Raw genomic sequence first — 20,811 nt, forward strand, 5'->3', positions numbered from 1 at the left:
CCCTCACTCCCGACCAGTGGGTGGTGGGGTGGAGGTGTTATAGTCTGGAAAGTCTTGGAGTGTTTCTGTGAGCCAGAGATGGAGAAAGCCAAAACAGACTGAAAGCTGGACATGCTGCCAATGAAAATGTCCGTGGAGCCTTTCTGTTTGGGTTCCCCATGGCAACTTTCAAAGGGAAAGCACAGGACCCTCCATTTGCTGCAGCAACCCAATCGAGGAGACGCGGGCATGTCGGCTGGAGGAGGATACCGCCAGAGCTGCTCGGGGGGGGGCGGGGGGGCCGATTTCAGGAGGCCCAACAGGCCGTGGCGAGTCCTTTGTGAGAGGACAGTCCTTCACTGGAAGGGCCCTCAGCGTCAAGGGCTGCCCTCCTCAGTCCCGTTGTCAGGATACAGTCCAGTCCGGTCAGATCTGTGCCCCGCCCACCGGCAGGTGTGCAGCACCTTGAGCAAGGCGCCTCCCTCAGGGGCCCCTCTCCTCCCTGCCATGGCCACCGGCTGCCCTGCCCCCTACTGGCTCCCCCCAGCTTGTGTGCCAGGCGGAGGCCCAGGCGCCGGCTGGCTGGGGCTTCTCCTGCTGCTCCTCCTCCTCCTCACCACCTGCATCGCTGGAGCCGGGGCAAGATGCAGGGAGCACCCAGGTTCCGGTGCCACAGAAGAGGGGACTCTTGCTAGAAGTCTCTCCTGGGGGCAGCAGCCCCACTGACCCTCTGAGCCATCCCCGATTCTCAGCATTTGGACAGCCAGTCAACGGGTCACCTTTTCTAAAGGCCCTTTCTAAATTAACAGCTGCCCATTGCGTGCCGCTGGTGCCCTCCTTTGGGGGCAGTGCATGTCCTCCTCCGACAGTGCGTCAGCACAGCCGGGCTGCCGGGGGCTTCTGGGGAACCCCTGGAGCCACAGGTCCGCTGTCTGGTCAGCCGTCTCAGGGGCTTCCGGGGCTTTTGCTGGGCTCTGCTCAGGTTTCACCAGGAGGCTCCCGGAGGACGCACTTCCTCCTCTGCTGCAATGAGGTGCTTCAACTTTGGGCTAGATTGCAACCGGCAGCTGATCTGAGTGACGTCTGGTTTTGGAGGCAGCCACTCCGCAGCAACTGCCAGCTCTGACCACGGAAAGGGACCACTTTCTGTGCATCTTGAGAAAGAGGCTGCAGCAGCGGGAGGGTGGCGGGGGTGGGGGGTGGGGGGCGGGCTCTGAAAGCTTCCTGGCCTGGCAAGCCTGCCATTTCTCGGCAGCTTGCAGCTCAGGAACAAGCCGTGGGAGGCACGGGGACAGCTGGAGGCACTGCCTTGATGACGGCAAGGCAGGCTGGCCTTGAAGACCGTCCAGGAAGGCGAGTTCAGGGCCGACGCCAGGTGGGGGGGCCGCGCACACATCCCAGCGCTAGCGGGCAACATGGGCGAGGGGGCAGTTCCCAGAAGACCCCACAGCAGCCTGTCCCAGTTCAACGGACACCAAAGTGACATCCATCCAGGTTAAAGCCAGGGGTGCTGAGGAGAGCGAGGGACAGAGCGATGGGCAGCGGGTGGGGCGATGAGCTCCAAAATCCTCCCAACTTGGTATGAATGCAAATAGGAAGTGTTTGCCCCAGCAGTATTTTGTCTTTAGCTTGCATTGCTTAATTTTCAAGTTTCCCCGTGACTAAAGCCAGCACTCCCATGCTCAGTCATTGGGTGAGGGGGCCACGCAGGGTGTCTCAATGTGAGAGAGCCAGGGAGCTTAGGAGGTGGAGGGTTAGTCACGCCCTGCCCCTGGTGGGGGACAGCTCCACTTCTGGGCATGGCGGGGCCAGACCATCTCCCGGGAGGCCGGCAGGGGCTCCCCTCAGATGGGGCCGGCACGTGCCCCAGCTGAGCTGGCCAGAACAATCTCTGAAAAGCGGGGCATGTACAAATCAGCATATTGCATGGTGATTTGGCCCCTATTCTAGGGTTTCTCATTTCTAAATGCTGATTTCTAAATGTCTCACTTTCCAGAGATATTTCTGGCCGTTCATTCTGTCTACCTCTTCAAAGCACTTTCCAGTCCTCGGAAGCATCAGAAGTGCCTTGGTTTTGCTAACCCTAACTCTGCCCTCCTCCTCTAGGAGGGTGCAAGTTGGGAACCCTCCTAGAGGAGGAGATGAAGTGCCTGAGGGCCGAGAAAGCAGCCCCACTCCAGACAGAGGATTGAGCGAGGGGCCACGGGAGGAACAGCCGGGGGGACACGGAGGCCTGTCACCCACAGGAGGGGGAGGCCAGCACGGCCTCCTCCTCCTGGTGCCGATCGGGAGCTGGGAAACAGGTTCTCTCCGCTTGGGGAGGCTGGGGCTGACGAGGCCTCGGGGGACCAGCAGGACCCCCAGCCTGGGACCACTAGCGGCAAGGGGGCCGCTGCAGGAGAGGCGAGGGCCAGGGCACGGCCGCCGGTGATTGTCGTCGGGGTCCCCTGCTGAGGGGCACTGAGGTGGCGGTGTGCTGCCCTGACCTTGAGGCGAGGGAGGTCTGCTGCCTGCCGGGCGCACGCATCCGGCATGTGAAGGACAGAGTGGAGCGTCTTGTTCACTCCGGGGGTCACCAGCCGCTCCTGATGATCCATGTGGGGACAAATGACGTGGCCAGGCAGGGTGTGGGCGGGATCACCAGGGACTTCGAGGCCTTGGGAAGAAACTCAGGGAGCTAAAGGCCCAAGAGGCCTTCTCATCCATCTTACCGGTCCAGGGATTTGGGCCATGGAGAAGAGGAGACTCGGAGGGGATCTGTTGGCGACATGCAGATATGTGAGGGGATGTCACATGGAGATGGGTAGAGACCTGTTCTCCCCTGCTGAGGAGGGCAGGACACGCTCCAACTGAGCAAAGCTCAGGGAGCCAAGGTTCAATTTGGATGCCAGGAAGCACTTCCTGACAGTCAGGACCCCGAGGGTGTGGAATGGGCTTCCATGGGAGGTGGTTGAAGCCCCATTGGTGAGGGTGTTTGAGGATAGGCTAGACATGCACATGGTGGGCATGTCATGAGCACAGCCAGCTAGAGCCAGGGATCAGACTAGATGGCCCAGAAGGCCCCTTCTGACTCGCTCTTTCTGTTTCTACCCTGGATTTCCCCCATAACCCTAAAATAGCAGGGGACACAGACTGTGTGTGTGCACTAGACCTCCTCTGTCAGGGGGCACCAGGCTGTTCCCCAGTAAGCGACTGAGACTGAGTGCAGTGCTTCTGTGTGAATGTATTTATTTATTTAATTTATTTGGAGCTTTTATATGCCATCCCATCGCTTAACGCCTTGGGACGGCTTACATACATAAACATAGACAACATAGTGCCCAATACAAATACAAAAAATACAAATTGCACAAATTAAAAACCCCGATTCATTCTGGCTGGAAGTTAAAACATATAGATAATATTAAACATTGTTAAAATATTGTTTAAATAAAAAGGTCTTAGCCGAAACAAATAACGAAAAACAAAATAATGAAAAATTAGCCGAAAAACAAATAACGACGGCGCCAGGCAGCCCTCTCGGGGGAGCGCATTCCATAGAAGGGGTACCACCGCAAAGAAAGCCCTTCTCTGGGTACTCACCCTCCTAATATCTTTCACGGAGGGTTCCCCGAGGAGGACCTCTGCCATTGATCTCAAGGGGCGGGAGGGCAATTATGGCCACAGGCGTTCCTTTAGGTATCCAGGTCCCAAGCCATTAAGGGCTTTGTAGGTGATAACCAGCACCTTGAATTGAGCCCGGACTTCGATGGGGAGCCAGCGAAGCTGGAAGAGGACTGGGGTTATGTGAGAGTAACGCCCAGTCCCTGTCAGCAACCTGGCTGCTCTATTTTGCACCATCTGAAGTATCCGGACTGTCTTCAAGGGCAGCCCCACGTAGAGCGTGTTACAGAAATCCAATCAGGAAGTAAACCAATGCATGCATCACTGTTGCCAGGCAGTCGTCCTCCAGGTAGGGACGCAGCTGATGGATTAGCCGAAGCTGAAGCAAAGCACTCTTCACCGCCACAGTCACTTGAGCTTCCAAGGACAGCTCCAGGTCGAGGAACACTCCCTCTGAAGGACAGGGTCCAAGTCACCCACCCAGGAACTCGAACCACCCACCAACAGGACCTCCGTCTTGTCTGGATTGAGCTTCAGTTTATTGGCCCTCATCCAGCCCATTACCTTGGCCAGGCACTGGTTCAGTACAGCCTCTGCCTCACCTGGATTGATTGAAAAAGAGAAGTAGAGCTGGGTATCATCAGCGTACTGATAATTCTGCAGCCCACACCTCCTGATGACCTCTCCCAGCCGTTTCATGTAGATGTTGAATAGCAAGGGGGACAAGATGGACCCCTGCAGTACTTCATGGCATAGCTGCCATGGCGCAGAGCCACAGTTCCCCAGCACCACCACCTGGAATCGGCCATTGAGATAGGAGTGGAACCACTGCAAAGCAGTGCCTCCGACCCCCAATCCCGCAAGCCTATCCAGAAGGATACCATGGTCGATGGTATCGAAAGCTGCTGAGAGGTCCAGAAGAACCAACAGGGATGCACTCCCTGTCTCTCTCCCTGCACAGGTCATCGTACAGGGCGACCAAGGCAGATTGAGTACCATACCCGGGTCTGAAGCCGGACTGAAATGGGTCCAAATAGTCAGTCTCATCCAAGAGTGCTTGGAATTGTCCCGCCACCACCCACTCCAACACCTTGCCCAAAAACGGGATGTTGGCCACCGGTCTATAATTGGCAGCCATCTCTGGATCCAGGGACGCCTTCTTTAGGACCGGCCTGACCACTGCCTCCTTTAGAGGTACAGGCACTCGCCCGTCCCTCAGAGAGGCATTAATGACCTCCAGGATCCAGGCACCAATCCCGTGTTTGACTTTGGTCAGCAGCTACGACGGGCAAGGGTCAAGTAAACAGGTGGTGGGACATACTTGTCCAAGCACCTTGTCCACATCATCAGGCCGCAACAACTGAAACTCATCCAACAATATGTGACCAAATGGTAACATTGGCACCTCCCCTAGAAAATCTGAATCACTGGTGGAGTCCAGCTCGTGATGAATCTGAGCGATTTTCTCCTTAAAGTGCTGGGCAAAGTCGTCACAGCGGGCTGTTGAGGGAGGTACGGGATCTTTTTTGGGGCCTGAATGAACCAGCCCCTGTACCACCTGAAAGAGCACCACTGGCCGGCATTGTGAGGAGGCAATGGAAGTGGAGAAGAATTTCTTCTTCGCCGCCCTCACCGCCACAGCATAGGCTCGATAATGAGCTCTCAAGTGTGTTTGGTCAGATTCATCCCGTGATTCCTCCACCTACGCTCTAGACATCTCCCAACCTGCTTCATCGCCCGTAGTTCAGGTGTATACCATTGGGATGAATGGGCTCTGTCAGACGGGAGAGGACGCTTGGGAGCGATCGTGTCAATAGCCCTGGTCATTTCTCCATTCCACAGTTCGACCAGAGCATCGACAGGAGCGCCAGCTTAATCAACCGGAAACTCCCCCAGAGCCTTCAGGATTCCATCCGGATCCATCTGGCTCTGAGGGCGGACCAACACAATAGGGTCCGCACCCTTACAGAGGGAAAGGCCGGCATCGAGCTCAAACCTCATGAGGAAGTGGTCTGACCATGACAGGGGAGTCAGACATAAATTGCTCACCCTCAGATCACCCTCTTCCTGCCCTGTCGAGAAAACCAGGTCCAGAGTGTGTCCACATTCATGGGTTGGGCCAATGAGATGTTGAGACAGCCCCATGGCCATCGTGGAGGCCATGAAGTCCTGAGCCACCCCAGTCAGAACCATCTCGGCATGGAGATTGAAGTCCCCCAGGACCAGCATCCTGGGGGTCCTCAACACCAGGTCCGAGACCATCTCCGTCAGCTCAGGCAGGGAGTCTGTTGGGCAGAAGGGTGCACGGTACACCAGCAGAATCCCCAATCTGTCTCGGTCGCCCAATGCCAAATAGAGGCACTCTAGACCCGGCCTCGAGAGAACAGGAAGCCCTGCGAGGGAAATTGAGGCTCGCTAAATCCAAATATTCATTCTTTCTGGTCCTGAAATCGAGATTTCCTGACAAGACCCAGCTGCCCAAACCGTGGCTCTTGCGCCTTGCGGTGGCCTCCTTTTTGACTTGGAGACACTGACTTTAATCACCATTCAGGTGTCCACGTGCCTGAAGCTTGCAGGAGCCTCCTGAACTGCTAGGAGGCAGCTTGCCCTTCCCTGTGCGGGAGCCTTCCGCCTTGGAAGCAGGCCGATGGCTCCCTGGGGGTGAGCTCCGGGCTGCATCAGGGCAGAGGCCGCGTTCAGCGGAACGAATTGGGACGCTTGGGAAGAGGGAGGGAGGGAGGGAGGGGAGAGGCGTTGCCAGGAGGGCAAAAAGTGGCAGTGAAAGGGCCGCTCTACGCACCCTCGGGGGAAGGGGCAGCACCCGCGAGGCTGAGGGGAGAATTTGGCCCCAGCGTCGTACTAGCCACACTTTCCTGGGACTAAGCCCCATTGCACTGAATGGGGCTTACTTCAGAGTAGGCGTGGGTAGCATTGCACCGAAAGGACAGGAAAGGACAGACGAAAGCGCAAGGAGCACGGGGCAAGGGGAAAGGAAGAGGCAGGAGCAAAGAGAAGAGAAGCTGAGCGGGCGGGCGGGCGGGCACGAACGGCGGGGCGGGAGGGAAGCCGCAGCGAAGAGAGGGCGAAGGGGGTCGAAGCCCCGCAGCAAAGCGACGTGGGCCGGAGCAGCGGAAGCCCAGGCCGGCACATGGGCACGAAGGCCCCGCGAGGAGCCGAGCGGGCGAGGGCGGCCGGGCTGGGCACCGCCCGCCGCGCCTGCCAGGGGGCGGGCCGCGCGGGGCGGTCCCGCGAGGCGCCTCCGCCCCTGGAGGGCCGGGCCGGGCCGGCCGGGCCAGGCTGGACGGGGCGGTCAGACGGGCCGCCGCGCCTCCCGCGCCGAGACTGCCAGGAGGACGCCGCGCCCGCGGCTCCGTGCTCGCTCCAGTGACCTCCGCTCCCGGCCGCCGCCGCCTCGCCGCCTCGCCGCGCCGCGCCGCGCCTCGCCGGCATGGAGCTCGGCTGGCTGCTGTGGGGGGCGCCGCTGCTGCTGCTGCTCGTGCTGCTGGCGGCGCCGCTGCTGCAGCTGAGCCCGCGCGCCCGGTTCCGGGCGAAGGTCGCCTCCTACTGCGCCCTGTGCCTGCTCTCCTCCGCGCTCACCGCGCCCGCCTGCCTGCTCTGGAACCGCGGGCGCACCGTGCACAACATGACGTGAGCCTCCCCGCTCCCGGGCGCCGGGGCGCGTGCCCCGCTGCGACGCGGGCTCGGCGTCTCACTGGGCGGACAGCGCCGGGTGGGGGGCTTCGCGCGGGGGGCGTGCGCGCGGCGGGCCGAAACCCCCGGGCGCCGCTGGCGGGGCTCGCAGCGGGACTGCCGGGTGGGGCGCGCCCGCGCGCCGCGCAGCGCAGCGCAGCGCCGCGCCCCGTCCCTGCCTCGGCCGACGCTCCCAGAGGGCACCGCCCGTGGGGCAGAGGCTCCCGGGGCGGCCACGAAGTTGCGCTCGCCTGCGCCAAAGCGGCCGCGCGAGAAACTCCCCGCGCCCGCCGTCCGGGGGGCAGCAAGCCGAGCGGAGGGCGGCCTTGCGGGTCCTCCTGTCCGGTGCAGGCGTCCCCTTCCCGAATGCTTTCCCCGCTGCCAGCGCCACCCCCTTTCCGCCTCCCTCGTCCCGGCGGGCAGCGACGCCCAGGCAGGCGGCTTTCGCTTTTGCTCGGCCCGCGCGGTCCTCCGCGGCGCCCTCTTCCGTGTTTGCGAGCCTGCCCCTTCCTGGGGAAGAGCCGGGAGAGGGGCTGGCGGCGCTGCCGCTCAGTCGTTTCGGGCCTAGGAGCGCCGCTCGGCCCCTTCCCGGATCGGCGCAAAGCGCTACCCGCTGGAGCGCTCGCGCGGCGGCCGCGGGGGGCCAACGGGTGGCCGTGCTTCCTCCTCCTGCCGCCGAAGCCGCGGTGCCCCACGCCGGGTCCCGAGCCCCTGGCTTCGCGGCTGCACTGGACCCGCCGGGAACGGAGCGCATGACCGGGCGGCGCACCTGCGCGTCGCCTTCCCGTGTGGTCCCCTCCAGGCGGGCTGCGCCCCGGCCCCGGTCGCCCCCCAGCCAGTTTTCCTTGATTAAACTTTCTCCTCTTCAAAGGCCCGCAAGACCCTTCCAAGTTACTATGACGGGGACAGTGTGTAAACAAAACTCTTCCGAACCGGAGTGGTTTTGAGTACAGGGGAAACTTTGTGTCTTTTCTTTGAGACCTCGTTTAGCCTTGCCTACAATATTCACTTAGCGTTGTCCAGGGATTTAGCCGGGCCAGACTCAAAAGTGTGTTGAATTAAGGGTGCAATCCTGCGTTTGGGTATAACTGAAAACCACCCTTCCACTCGGGCAGTTCCCCTCCCGAAGGCTGGAGTCTCAGGGGTCTTTCCCCCCACCTTCATATGGGCAGGGGGCTACTTAGCCACTCCCTATAGAAATAGGGAGGTTCCAGAAACACGTGGCATTCTAACCTTACCTGAGAGCAGGTGTGGCCTGGGAGGGGGAGGTCTTGGAGTGGGGACCCCCAAGTTCCTAGTCCTGTGAAGCTCCCTGGGTGACTTAGGGCCAGTCACTCACTCTCAGCTTAGCCTACCTCACAGGGTGGCGGTTGTGGGGAGAAAATGGAGCTGAGGAGGACTGGCTGCCTCACAGGAGGAAGTAAGGCAGGAGAAAATCCAGGCGTGATGATGCTGCTCCTCCCCATAGTGTGCAAGGGGTGCAGCAGAGAACTTTGAACCCGGCCTGGCAGCGGTGAGCGCACTGCTTGGGCTGTGGGGGCATCAGTGCCGGTGCGGTGGCTTGGGCACCCTCTGAGCAAGACCCCCCCCGGGAGCCCCCTCGCTGAGTGGGCCCGCCTCTTGCCTTCATGGCTGCTGGTGGCTTTTGTTCTTCCTCCTCCTCCTCGTGCCCCCACTTGCCTTCAGGACAGGCTGTCAGCCTGGGGCCGCTGCGCCCCCTGCTCCTGTCTCGCCACATCACTGTCTGGCCAGAGCAAGAGGCAGGAGGAAAACAGGCTGTTCTGGGTAAGAGGAGCAGCAAGTCCCGGGCCGGGGGGGGGAGGGGGGGTCAGACGCCCTGCTGCACCTGCCCTGAGCAGGCTATACATTTAATCAACAGCTCCACACCTTCGCCCACAGTTTTCAAGCATCAGAAAGCCTCTCTTCTGAAGGTGGGAGTTCCGTTGTGTGTAGCATTTCCCATCCATCCAAATTCCAGGGGTGCAAGTGCGTTAGAGCAAGTCCACACATCCCCACCTGTGTGCAGCGAGGGCTGAGCACTCCCCCAGTGGCCATGTGGGTCCATTTCATGTACTCTGTGTGATACTGAGCAGAGCAAGCTGGGACGCGAATCTTTGTTGAGCTTTGAGACTTGAGAACAGCTTGAGCAATTCTTGGCTCCCGTCATGGCCAGCTTTACAAGAGTCCCCTGTGCCCTGCTGCAGTCACACTGCTGGAAACCTCCCTTATTATAAAGGTAGCCACGCTGACCATAAGACAAATTCCAAACTCTACATTAGAGTGTCACCCTTCTTGGGATAACCAGAAGATCCAGCAATACGGAACACACACAGGGATTGCTCTTCATAGTGATATATAAATAGAACAGAGGTGTGTGTATTTTTACAGCAACAGGCCTTTTAAAAAGATGTTTAGATGTGCAGAATAAGAGGACTTGCTTTGTGCTATAAATATAAGACCTGCAACTTCCCGGGTGTGCTTCTGGGGTCTCTAATTTTAGCATCCCAGGAGATAATAAGCAACTGAATGCTCTCTACATAGGTGACTCTTGCTTTATCCGAGTAAGTGGCTTGTGGCATTAATCCTCCAAGGCCCGCCATAATTACTTACACAATTGGAAGGCTTCCTGCTGCTTGCCTGACCCTGCCTGCCTGGAGGAGCTTTAGAGGAAAACTAAGACGGGCGAGGTTCAGCAAACAGTGGATGGCTCAGTTCCAAATCATGCCGGGGTCTCAGTTTCCTGTGGGTCAAAAGAAATTCTGTGGCCTGCCAGGTGGCCTGCCAGCTTCTCCGGGGGAGATTTATGTGGGCTTGTGAGCAAAGGCAAAGGTTTGGTGGGATTATCATGGTGTGGCCTTTGACAACCTTGCAACATCCCTGTCAGTTTATAGGCATGTTGTTGTTGTTGTTGTTGTTGTCAACCCCTGGTCTCTTTATGGGTTGTGAAGAGAGCCTTGCTCACACAACAGCAAGCTGTTCAAAGTGGATCACCGTGCAAGGAGGGAGGATGAGGCAGATCCGTGGCTGAATGCTATAGTCGTCATAGTATATGTAGCGTTTTTGCACATTAAAGCATCTTGGCCTAGTGCGTCAGGGATCCTCTGCAGTGTTTTGCTTGCCATCCTTGCAACAGTCCTTCGCGGGACAGGCCGTTCTTGGCAGCCCCATCGTGCTGGAGAGCAGCCTCGCGGCTAGGGACTGGGTTCCTTTGCCGAGCTGTAGAGCAGAAAGGAAGTTTGGCCTCTGCGGGCCGGTTCTTCATCTCGGCAGCTCTCAGAGAATGCAGAAGGGGACTGCTGCTGCTGTCGGTGAGAGTCCTGTCCAGAGCTGCTCCCCTCCAGCACCTTTCACCCAACATGTGGCCTGCTTCTTAATCAGCAAGCCTCCAGGACTGCCGCTTCCACCCAGTGGCCACAGACAGTTGTCCCAGTGGCTTCCCTGCCCATCCTGATCTGCACTGAGTGGCTGGAGAGTTTCCAGACATAAGCCCATCGTGCCTGAGTGCTCCTTCTCCAGCAAAGCTGGGTGCCTCCCTGTGGTGCCATCTCCAGGCGTGTTGCCAGGAGCAGTTTTGTGTTTGACACTTGGGTTCTCGAGCGAGCAGCCTGCCTTCCAGGAAAAGTGAGCGGTCTGCCTTCCGTGGCAGCCATTCCGCGTGATGCTCACTCTCAGACTTGCAAAGGGGCCGCTAAACCGAAGGCGGTGGAGGGTCCCCAGAAGGAGGAATGGGCCTGGCCTCGGTGCCAGCAGCCCTGCGTGGGTGTCTGAACCCTGACTCAGCAGGGCACCTTGTGAAAGTCAGCAGGGCGGTTGGGGACACTCCTGGCTCTTTAGAACCCTTTAAAGCTCTTTAAAAGGGCCGTTTCTGTCCTTCCCTTTTCTTCTTAGGCAAGCCAGCACAATTCATGCATCTTCTTCCCCCTCTGGTGTCTCATGGCAACAACCCTGTGAGGTAGGTAGGTGAGGCTGAGAACACATGATCGGCTGGAAAGCACCCAAGGAACCGCCTGGCCAAGCAGGGGCTCGACCCTTTGGTCCCCGGCGTCCCCGCGGGGCGCACTAGCCAGGGTGTCCCCAGCAGGCCTTCAGCCCGGCGCACTGGGGGCTGCCTGACCAGCAGCTGTCTGGCTTGGAGGCACGCGCCTGCTCTGGGGGCAGCCTTTGTGCGGGGGGAGGCCTGGCTGGGCCCGTGCCAAGGGCCATGCTCCAGCGGGTGCTCGCCGACCGGAGCTCCTGGGAGTGGCGCCTCTCACGCACTGCCGCTCGCCCAGGTGGCGGGGTGTGAGCTTGCCAAGCGGCAGCCATGCCAGGAAGCGGGGAGGGCAGGAGCGGACGGGAGGATGGCCCTGAGACAGTTGTGCCCAGAGCATGTCATGCGATGAAGTACAAGGGGGAGGACACGGGAGGGCACGGGAAAAGTGCCGTGGCCTTTCAGCAAGCTGGGGGGGAGGCTTGCTGTCCCACCCCCCCCACTGGTGGTGGAGCCCCCCGGGGAAGGCCGCAGGGCCTGCATTCCTCCCTGGAGCCCAGCCAGGGGTTCTTTTCCCCTCCCTTTTGACTGAGCAGAGGCTTGGATCAGGGTCGGGGTTCCCTTTCCCCTCCCAGTCCTGTTCCAGCACTGGAGAGACCCCAGACTGGGTCATGCCAGCGGCACAGGATTGGTGCCCTCAGAACACCTTGCCAGGTTACCCTGGCAGGACAGAGCATGCAGGAGACGCATGCAAGTGAGGAGTCGAACCAGGCGTCTCTTTAAAGCTGCGATTAGTAGCTACCCCTTTACGGAAAAAAAACCTCTTTAGAACTGTAGAGCAGATGCAGAGCAGGTGGAGGGGTATTGCGGTCTGGATAAGGACCCTCGTGCCTCCAGGAGCTGGCCGCTAGCCACCGGCTCTGGGGCCAGTCACCGCTGCATGAGGCCCTTCTGACTAGGCAGGTGGAGAGGTGCAGAGGGCCCGGTGCTCTGCCAGGCCTTCCCGGAGAGCAGCGAGGGCACGGTGCCCCAGGTTGGCAGAACTTTGCCCTCAGGAGCTTGTCATTGGCTTCTCTGGCTGTGTGCGAGACCTGAAGAACCTATGGCACAAATATTTGCGATTGAAACCATGGTGAGTAAGCCTGGGATTCAGCAGCATGGCACCAGTCATAACCAGCAGCGGAGCAGAGTCCAAAAGAGTGCCGTCTTCTTTGCATTCTGATGGGGAAAAATCACCCAGGCTAGATATTTTCCCACTTAGCTGTGTAGGATTGTCCCCCACAGCAGCAAAACTGCTCTTAGAATGGCAGAGATGTAGCTCTGGAGAGGAGAAAGGGGCAAGAAACCTCGCTGGGCAGGTGTGGTGCAGCGTCTGTGCTTCACCACAGGGGTGGAGACACCTGGCTTATCTTTACAGCAGATCTTTCATTATCTCCTTGGCTCAGTCCTGGGTGAGGGGGTGCTGCAATCGGGTGGGGAGGCAATCAGGTGGGGACATATTGCAGGGACTGGATGGGTGGAGGGAGTGACAGGAGGATGGAGACCCTGCCCAACTTTTCCCATTTTTTCCCAGCCTAGCTCTGTGCATAAGGGATGGATTTCTTTGTTTGATTCTTTGCCTCTCTACCCAAAGACACTCCAAAAGACCAGCAGTAATAGAACCATGATAAAAGTAGTCAATAGAATAAGAACCAACTGACTAAAAACAAGATTTGAAAGCGGATGAGAACAGAGTGTGGTGCAGTTGTTCGGGCACTGGGCTGGGTCTTTGCACATCTAAGTTCTGGCCCCTGCCTTGGCCACAAAGCCCACAGCATTGCGGTAAGGATCAAGCAGGGTCAAAGAGGACCTCGTGTGCGGCCGTGGGGCCTGGGTAAGGAAAGGGCAGGCCGTGAAGTGGCGGTGGAGGCGCAGCAACAGCAAAGGCTGGCCGGCGGAGCCCCTTGTTCCATCCCGCCTGCTCCCTCCCCCCCACGCCCAGGTGGCCCAGGAGCTCCACGCTCTGGGTGTGCGTCTGACTTCTTGCCTGGAGCGGAAGGCGGCACCTGCGAGCACGCCTGCTGCGGAGCCTGATGGGCTGGTTTTCCTCCTTGCCCTGCCACATTTGGACTGCCTTTTGCTTTTGCATGGGGGGAGGATGGGCGAAGAAGTGTGCCGCAGATGAGAGGAGCCATAGTGGACAGCTCAGAATTCTCTCTCTCTACCTCCCCCCCCACCCCCCCCCCCGTGTGTGTGTGTGTGTGTGCTGGTTCCGATTCAACATGCAGTCCCACACAGTTTTTATCACATTCCAGCCGAGTGCTTCCATCAGAGCAACATACTTCCTTGCCATCTTGTTGTTCAGATAAGCCACCTGCGAGGTGGGCTTGCTTGAAAGCCCCAAGGCCCCCGGGTGCCTTTTGTGGTCTGAGTCTGATGCTATAGTCTAGCCGTTGCATCACATTCTCTCTCTGGGGAAGAGCCTAAGAGCCTGGGGAGTTTTCAGCTTTCAGGCCCCTCCTGTTTTCTCTTCCAGACTTTGCTGAAGCGTTGAAGTGGGCCACGTTCCCTTTCGGAATGGAAGGGGCTGGTTTTGCTCTTCCCTCGCCATCCTTTTCCTTGCATGCGGTGTCCTTTCAGATCCTTTCATAAGCTGACGGCCAACAGGGACAGGTGCATGGCTTATACGCAAGCTGCTTCCATGGACCTTTGGGCTGAGGAGCAGGCTAAGAACACTTCAAGTAACGAGCGAAATAAAGCTTGCACGGGCTGCTTTACGTGCCATTAGATCCTCCCAGGCAGGGCAGTTCTGTGCAGGAAGCGCCTGTTGTCTGATGCTCAAGCGTTCTGCGCTTAGGAGAAAATGTGTCTGCGCAAGTTGCCAGCCTGGCAGTGCAGGAGAAGAGAATAGAGGGGTCCCCCTCGTTCTGCCAAAGGCTCGCTGGCTAGCCGTGCTTCTTGCTCCCCACAGGCGGCTCCTTGCAAACCCACTTGCGGTACCCCAAGAGCCGCCCACGTGTGGGACAAGCCCAGAGGAGTGCCTGGCTTGGAGACTGGGGAGAGCCGTGGGGCAGGCGGTCTTCCTTGAAGGTGTCCCATGCAAAGAAAGGGGGTGGGTTAGGGTTAGCCTCCAGAGAAGCCTTCAGGGCAGCAAAGAACCCAGATAAATGGGTGCCTTTAAAGTGGGTTGGATCCAGTCCAGAGCAGCCCCGAGTTGCAAACCCCCTGCATCCAGGGCTGAGAGAGTGGCCGGGTTTGGATGACACAGTAACCCAACTCAGGCTGAAGGAGTGTGGATTGCTGAACTGTGCATAATAGTTGTTGGAGCCCAGCTGTCCTGCAAGTCATGGCTTGTTAACCACAAGCCACCCAAGATGAGGACCCCAGGTTTGCTCCTGGGCTGTGAATGGAGGGTGGCTCGCCCTGATTTGCTCTCTTGGCTGGGTCCAGGCAACAGGATCTCCTGCGCTTCCACAGCAGTCCACGTTCGACAAATCCGTCGCCCCCAGGTGAGCGTCACTGGGTGGGGAGACCTCTCCTTCAGCCATGAACCTCAGTGGGGGACTTTAGGCCAGACGCTGACTTGGCCTGCCCACCTCGCAGGGTCGCTGTTGTGAGGATGAAAAGGGGAAAAGGAGGGAGACTTATGCACATCATGTCTTGGTGCTGTTGCGTCCTCATCCGTCGGGTGTCTGGCAGCCTCAGGGTTCGCTCTTCATGAGCCGGGGGTCCTCGCCCCTTCCGAGAGGGCCCGCTCAGTTCACGAGTCAACCAGGAAGCAGCTGGGCTGTTCCCAGGAGGATGCTGGCGGGGAGGCAAGGGGAACCCTTCACAGCTGAGTGTGGGTTTCCTGTATCTTTTGGTCCCTCCTTTCCCTGACTGATTCCTCTCTTCTCCTGGCAGGATTATCAAAAATGTGGTTCGAACCTTCAAGTACCTCTACGGCGTGAGGTTTGAGGTGAAGGGTCTGGAGAACTTCGAGATGGAGGGGCCGTGTGTCATCATCTCAAACCACCAGAGCATCCTGGACATGATGGGTGAGCGGCCAGGAAGGTGCCCAGGGGCCTCGGGCTTCTGGGCTCAAGGACTAGGGCAGGACGAGCAGCCGCTTTGCCCTGGAACCAGACTGGGCCCCTGCTGGGGTGGAGCCCCGCATGCAAGCACACACAGGTGTGCTCAGCCTCTCACAGGTGCACAGCCGTTCTGGCGCACTATCCTCAGCTGGTGCTCCTCCCTTCACCAGTCAAAGGCATGGACTTCTTGCAAAACGTTCTTTAGTGACCAAAGCGTTTTCCAGAAGCACAAACACACAGAAGGGATCTCTGAGCATGTCCAGAGCAGTTTCTGCTTCTAGGAACACCCTCTGAGTTTGTTTGGGCCCCAAACAAGGATCCTTTGGGAAGGATCCTTTTGGGAAGGATCCTTTTGGGAAGAAGCACGCCTCCTCTCTGTGGGTGGGTCCTCTGGCTGGGGTGCCCTCTCTGCCAGTGCTGTGCATGGGGGTGAGAGCCATATCCAGAGCCTGAAAAATCCAGAGCCCTGTTCCACCCCCTGAAGACCCCTTGCATGCTGCAAGTCCCCCCCCAGTGCCCCAGAACCAGTATCGGTGCCAAGGGGTGGGGGGGCACCTTGCTAGAGGAGCAAGCTCTGCAAAGCGAGCCCCTGCATGTGTGTTAGTCCCCGCCTGTCCCCGCCTGTCCTCAGGGCTGATGGAAGTCCTTCCAGAGCGCTGTGTCCAGATCGCGAAGCGGGAGCTGCTTTACATGGGGTCAGTCGGCCTCATCATGTACCTGGGAGGCGTCATCTTCATCGACCGCAAGAGCACAAGCAACGCCAAGTCGGTGATGACCGACGTTGGGCAAGCGATGATCCGGGACAATGTGAGCACACACCGGTGGGGAGGGGGGGTTAGGGGGCTGGGTTCCCATCACATGTGCCCCCAACTCCTTGGCCATCGAGCTTCACCAGTTCCCCAGGTGTGCAACTGGAACTTTATTGTGCTCCCAGGGACAAATGTGTTATTTAGACTCCACCCCATTCTTAGTTTCTTGTTGCTCAGCCTCGTCCAGAGGCGCAAAGGCCACACCGGAACACACTTAATGGAAAGGGCTGAGGAAGGCAGGCCAGTCCGGTGCAGTGAGGAGTCTCGTGCTCTCCCCACAGGTGAAAGTCTGGATCTATCCCGAGGGCACAAGGAACGGGGACGGGGACCTGCTGCCCTTCAAGAAGGGAGCCTTTCATCTTGCCATTCAGACGCAGGTAACGAACATGGCCAGGAGGGCACCGTGGGAGCGCTGCTGCCGTCTTCCTGGGAGAATCAGACTTTCCCAAAGGCAGGGGCCAGTTGTAAGAGCAGAGGCACCATGGCGTCCGCTTCGGAGTGGAAAGCATGCCCCTCGCATCGCAGCAGATGCTCTGTCCGCTGCTCAAACCCGGCCAGTTTTGTCTCTGCTGGGGGCATGGAGCCTTTCCAGGGAATGTGGCTTTGGAGAAGCTCTGGGGTGTGCAGTCAGCTGTAAGGTGGGACCAAGGTGCCAGAGGCAGAAGGGCAGCACCCCAGACCGCATGGGTCAGGGTGCTCTCTTACTCTCAGTAATCAGCCCTGGGGAACAGTTTCAGCCTTGTGAAGAGGAAAAAGTGCACAGAGGTGGGAGGCCAACCGGTGAGTGCCGGGAAGGCTGAGAGGGATGGTGTGGCGTGGTGCCCCGCAAGAGCAGCGAGTGGCCCAACGGCCCCCCCAGCCCTCCAACTCCACTGTTCTGTGATACAAGAGGGGAGCGTGGCCCCTGGGGCTCGGCGGTCCAGAAGAGGTGCGTGTCCAAGCAGCTAAGGAGGCAGAGATTTGTGTCAGCAGAAGGAAAACAGGCTTCCCCAGCCCTGCACCACTCGGGCGTGTTGGGCTAGAAGGCTGGCCTTCCCCAGGGCCCCCAGGCGGAAGGCTGGTTTGTTGCCCATTTTTGTAACGCTGCGCAAGCTGCCTCGATGGGGAATCTTAAGCAAATGAAAGCGCTGGGCTGGTGGAAGCCACAGCGGCAAGGAGGCCCTTTGGGTGAGGTGCGTGACTAACCTTCCTCTGGTCTCTTTTTCCAAGGTTCCAGTTATTCCTGTGGTATATTCCTCTTTTTCCTCATTTTACAACCCAGAGAAGAATCTATTTACATCTGGTATGTAAGACTGGATGCTTTGCCCTCTCCCTTGTGGCTTAGTATTGAAAAGCTCCCCCCGCAACACACACACACACACGCCCCGAAAGTGAGTCTATTGGCCCCACAGTGCCACCTGTACATGAAGCAGAGCAACCCATCCCTCCCCAGGGACATCAGTGAAATCTGCAATGGGTTCCAATGAGTCCCATTAACTTGTGGACCAGTTCCCCCCTCCCCTTTCTCTACCTATTGTAACACTTGTGCATCCTTAAAACTAATTCAGTTTTGTTGATAAGCGAATGATGGACTGAAAGGCACCTGGAAACCTGCAGCGCACAGATACTAAAGCGTGCAACGAGACCTGTGCCTCAGTACGCCCCACTGCCACCCGTGTCCCCAAAGCTGCGGGGGCGCCCCGTTGGGAAGCCTCTTGTCCAGTGCAAGCTAACCAACTGTGCCACAGCCTTGTTGTGCTGCAGTGCAGGGAGGAGGAAGGAGGGCCATGCCAGGCGTGAGAAGAGCTTCCACGTGGCTGCCCTGTGTTCCTGGTGCGGCTGGATGGTTGTTCAGTTGGCCAATAAAATGCGTCTCCATCGGGGTGCAGAAGCTCTTCCATCCCGAGGGCCGAATTCCATGGCAGAGAAGGTCCCAGGGCCACTTTCTGGGAAGCACAGAGCAAACACTGTTGAGCTGAAATAGGCCCAGTTTAGCTTGAAGCTTGTACTTTGCCTGGGCCTTTGGAGAAGCATCTCAGCCTTTCAAATGGAGAAAAGGCTGCACAAGACCTAGAAAACTGCCCATGATCTGGGGCTGGGACTGTGGTCTCCAGGAGGTGGATTTGTCCCCTGGGGGGAGAGTGGGCCCTCAAGCCCTCAGCTGTGCATGCCGTCCTGCCTGCTGCAGATGGGTGAGGTCAGTTCAGCATCTTCTCTTCCCCACCAGGCAAAATTCAGGTGGAGGTCCTGCCGCCTGTGCCGACCCAGGGCCTGATGGCCAAGGATGCTGATGAGCTGACCAACCGGTGCTACACCACCATGAGGGACACCTTCTTCAGGCTGTCGGGAAGGACCAGTGTGGTCAACGGAGGGGCTTCCAGCGCCGCCGAGTGATGCCTCTTGGCAGAAAGGCGTCGGGCACGGACCTTCCAATCGAAAGGACTTTCTCGCACCTGTTTTTTCTTGCCAAATACACCACGGCCTCTCCTTTGCTTTAGGTCATGGGGGAAAACTCATAACTTGTTCCTAAACTGCAATGGGACGGTGAGGATGGGGACTCCTGCGGAGCTCCTTCCAGCCCGTGGCCTGCCCAGCGCTTTCCCTGCCTGCCACTGCCTTTCCACCCCCAAAGCAGCCTCTGCCAAAGAAGAGACGCGCTCCGTGCCAGCCGCCTGGTCCTCTGCAGCTCCTCCACCTGGACAAAGCCCCCTTTGAGGGTCTGGAACTGCCATGAGGGGTCCAGGCGGACCCTCTCCTCCTCTTTTGCTAACTGGAAGGGAACTGGTGGTCGGATCCCCAATTGCACCGGCAGGTTTGGCCAGTCTTGTGGCTGCCGGCTCTCTGGGAACTTTCAGGTCCCTTTAAGGACAGAAATCAGAGTTTGTTGTTTCCAAAATGGTGTGAGAAATATATTGTACTACCTGTGGAAAAGCAAAGGGCTTTACCACTCACAGGGTTTGGGGTTTTTTACTTAGAAAAGCATCATCCGTAGGTCGGAGTTCCAACCATTTCTGAGCAGTTACGTGTTCAGAGAGGAGTTCTGTGTGGATCTAGGAGCTATTGTCTGTGGCTGGCATTCCAGGCTTTTGAGAGCAGAGGTGTGCAGATGCGCTCGCCCTGCTGGGGAAGGGCCACGAGGAGAGCTCCCTCTGACACACTCGGATGCATGCTTAAGCAGGAGCAGGTCTCAGCAGTCAGGTTGTGCTCTTGCTTCGCTTCGGTTACCCACGACTTTTATGCCTCCAGGAGGTTGATCCAGAAGCCGGAGCACAATCTCCGTCCAGCAGTGTTATGTGCTCCATGCAACTTTCAGGACTACCAGCTCCAAATTGGTATCCAGGGAGGTCTAAAGTGTGGACAGATTCACTCTCTCTGCTGACTTATTTGAGATCACTGTTAAAGTTGTCCTGAGAAGCAGTTATTTCAAAATAGGAACAGATATTCCTCTGGGAGGTTGCTTTGCATGGAAAACCATGAGGATGGGACCATTCCCACGTTTTTGAAGCAAAGATGTAAAAATTGGCATCCCTGGAGTGACATGCCAGTGACACCCCTGATGGTGGGAGGTGGTATTACAGCAGCAGCACATGGCAGGCTTAGATTTTTGGAACAAACTCTCTGTTCCCTCTGCCACAGGAATGGGAGAAGGAAACAGACCCCCTATAAACAACTGCATGGCCCTCGAAACACCACACAGAACTTCCGTTCCCTGGACCAATCTGAAGCTCCAGCTCTCACAATCCAGACAGCTGGCTCAGGGGCATGATGGGAATTGGAGTCCCAAGACATCTGGAGGCTGCCAGATTGCAGGCCACTGCGGCAGCCCTGTTTTTTGAACAGACATTATGGAAGCAAAGCCGCCTCCTTTGGCAAGAGAGGATGGAGGAGCGGGGCAAGTGCCGCCTGGCCCAGTGGCCGGCCCTCCAGAACGCCTAGCTCAGGAAGGTTCGGCCTCCGACTAGGAGAGCTGGAGAGAGGCAGGGAGCACCGAGAAATCGACCGTCCCGGTGGCAGCTGTGCTGAATCGTGGCCCGCAAGTGCCACTGGGGGCGCCTGCGCAGACCCTCTGCGTAGGAGGGCAACACTTGCCCCCCAAAGTGCCTTTTTGCAAAACTCCGTTGCTTACTGTTGGTGGTTAATATTTTCGAGAGATGATTGTGTGAGTGAAATTGACTTTTATAAAGCAACTGTATTTAAAGAGAAGCACTGTTTAGCCAGCTGTGTGTTGTTTTTGGCTTTTTGCATGAGGAATTTTGCTGCAGAAAAAGTAGGAAAAGAAACCAAACAATGCCCACCATCCCTATCTGTTTACTGCTTGGGCCAAATAGACAGTGAGCATCAAAGGGGCTAATGGTTCATCAGGTCTCCTCGCTTGAGGTCTCTCTGCCAGCATCCAGCAGAGCCCACTGCCTGCAGCCATGTCGTCGCTCTGCATGGAACCTTCAGGGCTAGGAACTTGATTTAGGGTGTCTCCAGCTTGAGTCCATCAAACTGCCCCCCCCCATGCCATTTACTCCACAGCCCTAAGCAGGTATACTCGGAAGCCAGGAGCAGTCTGTTTAGTGCATACAGGATTATGGCCACCCTGTAGTAAATTACTCAGGTTAATCATGCCCCCTCTGAGGTGTGCCCGTGACCTTCTCTTCCACTTGTCCTGGAAGTGATCAAAAATTTACAATTTGGGGCTTCTGCTACAGGGCAGGCGACTTGTGCTTCCCAGGAGGCTTTG

The 20,811-nt window shown here is 58.0% G+C and overlaps 1 protein-coding gene across 1 annotated transcript; it reads left to right on the forward strand.

The window, feature by feature from the left end:
* The first annotated feature begins 7,030 nt into the window (after window positions 1-7,030).
* Window positions 7,031-20,285, forward strand: AGPAT2 (1-acylglycerol-3-phosphate O-acyltransferase 2). The gene is made up of 6 exons (XM_044453075.1): window positions 7,031-7,230; window positions 15,125-15,258; window positions 15,926-16,101; window positions 16,385-16,480; window positions 17,313-17,385; window positions 18,310-20,285. The coding sequence occupies exons 1-6, from the start codon at window positions 7,031-7,033 to the stop codon at window positions 18,474-18,476; spliced, it is 846 nt and encodes a 281-aa protein (XP_044309010.1). The 3' UTR covers window positions 18,477-20,285.
* The last annotated feature ends 526 nt before the right edge of the window (window positions 20,286-20,811 follow it).

The sequence above is a fragment of the Varanus komodoensis genome, unplaced genomic scaffold, assembly GCF_004798865.1.
Source record: "Varanus komodoensis strain SLA01 unplaced genomic scaffold, ASM479886v1 scaffold77, whole genome shotgun sequence".
In the NCBI taxonomy this organism is placed as follows: Eukaryota; Metazoa; Chordata; class Lepidosauria; order Squamata; family Varanidae; genus Varanus; species Varanus komodoensis.

What these genes read in the sequence shown, in the direction of transcription:
- AGPAT2 (XM_044453075.1), top strand. Translation starts at nt 7,031, where the DNA reads ATGGAGCTCGGCTGGCTGCTGTGGGGGGCGCCGCTGCTGCTGCTGCTC. An exon ending in CGCACCGTGCACAACATGAC is followed by an intron (nt 7,231 to 15,124) that starts GTGAGCCTCCCC and finishes TTCTCCTGGCAG; the next exon opens with GATTATCAAAAATGTGGTTC. An exon ending in GAAGAATCTATTTACATCTG is followed by an intron (nt 17,386 to 18,309) that starts GTATGTAAGACT and finishes CTTCCCCACCAG; the next exon opens with GCAAAATTCAGGTGGAGGTC.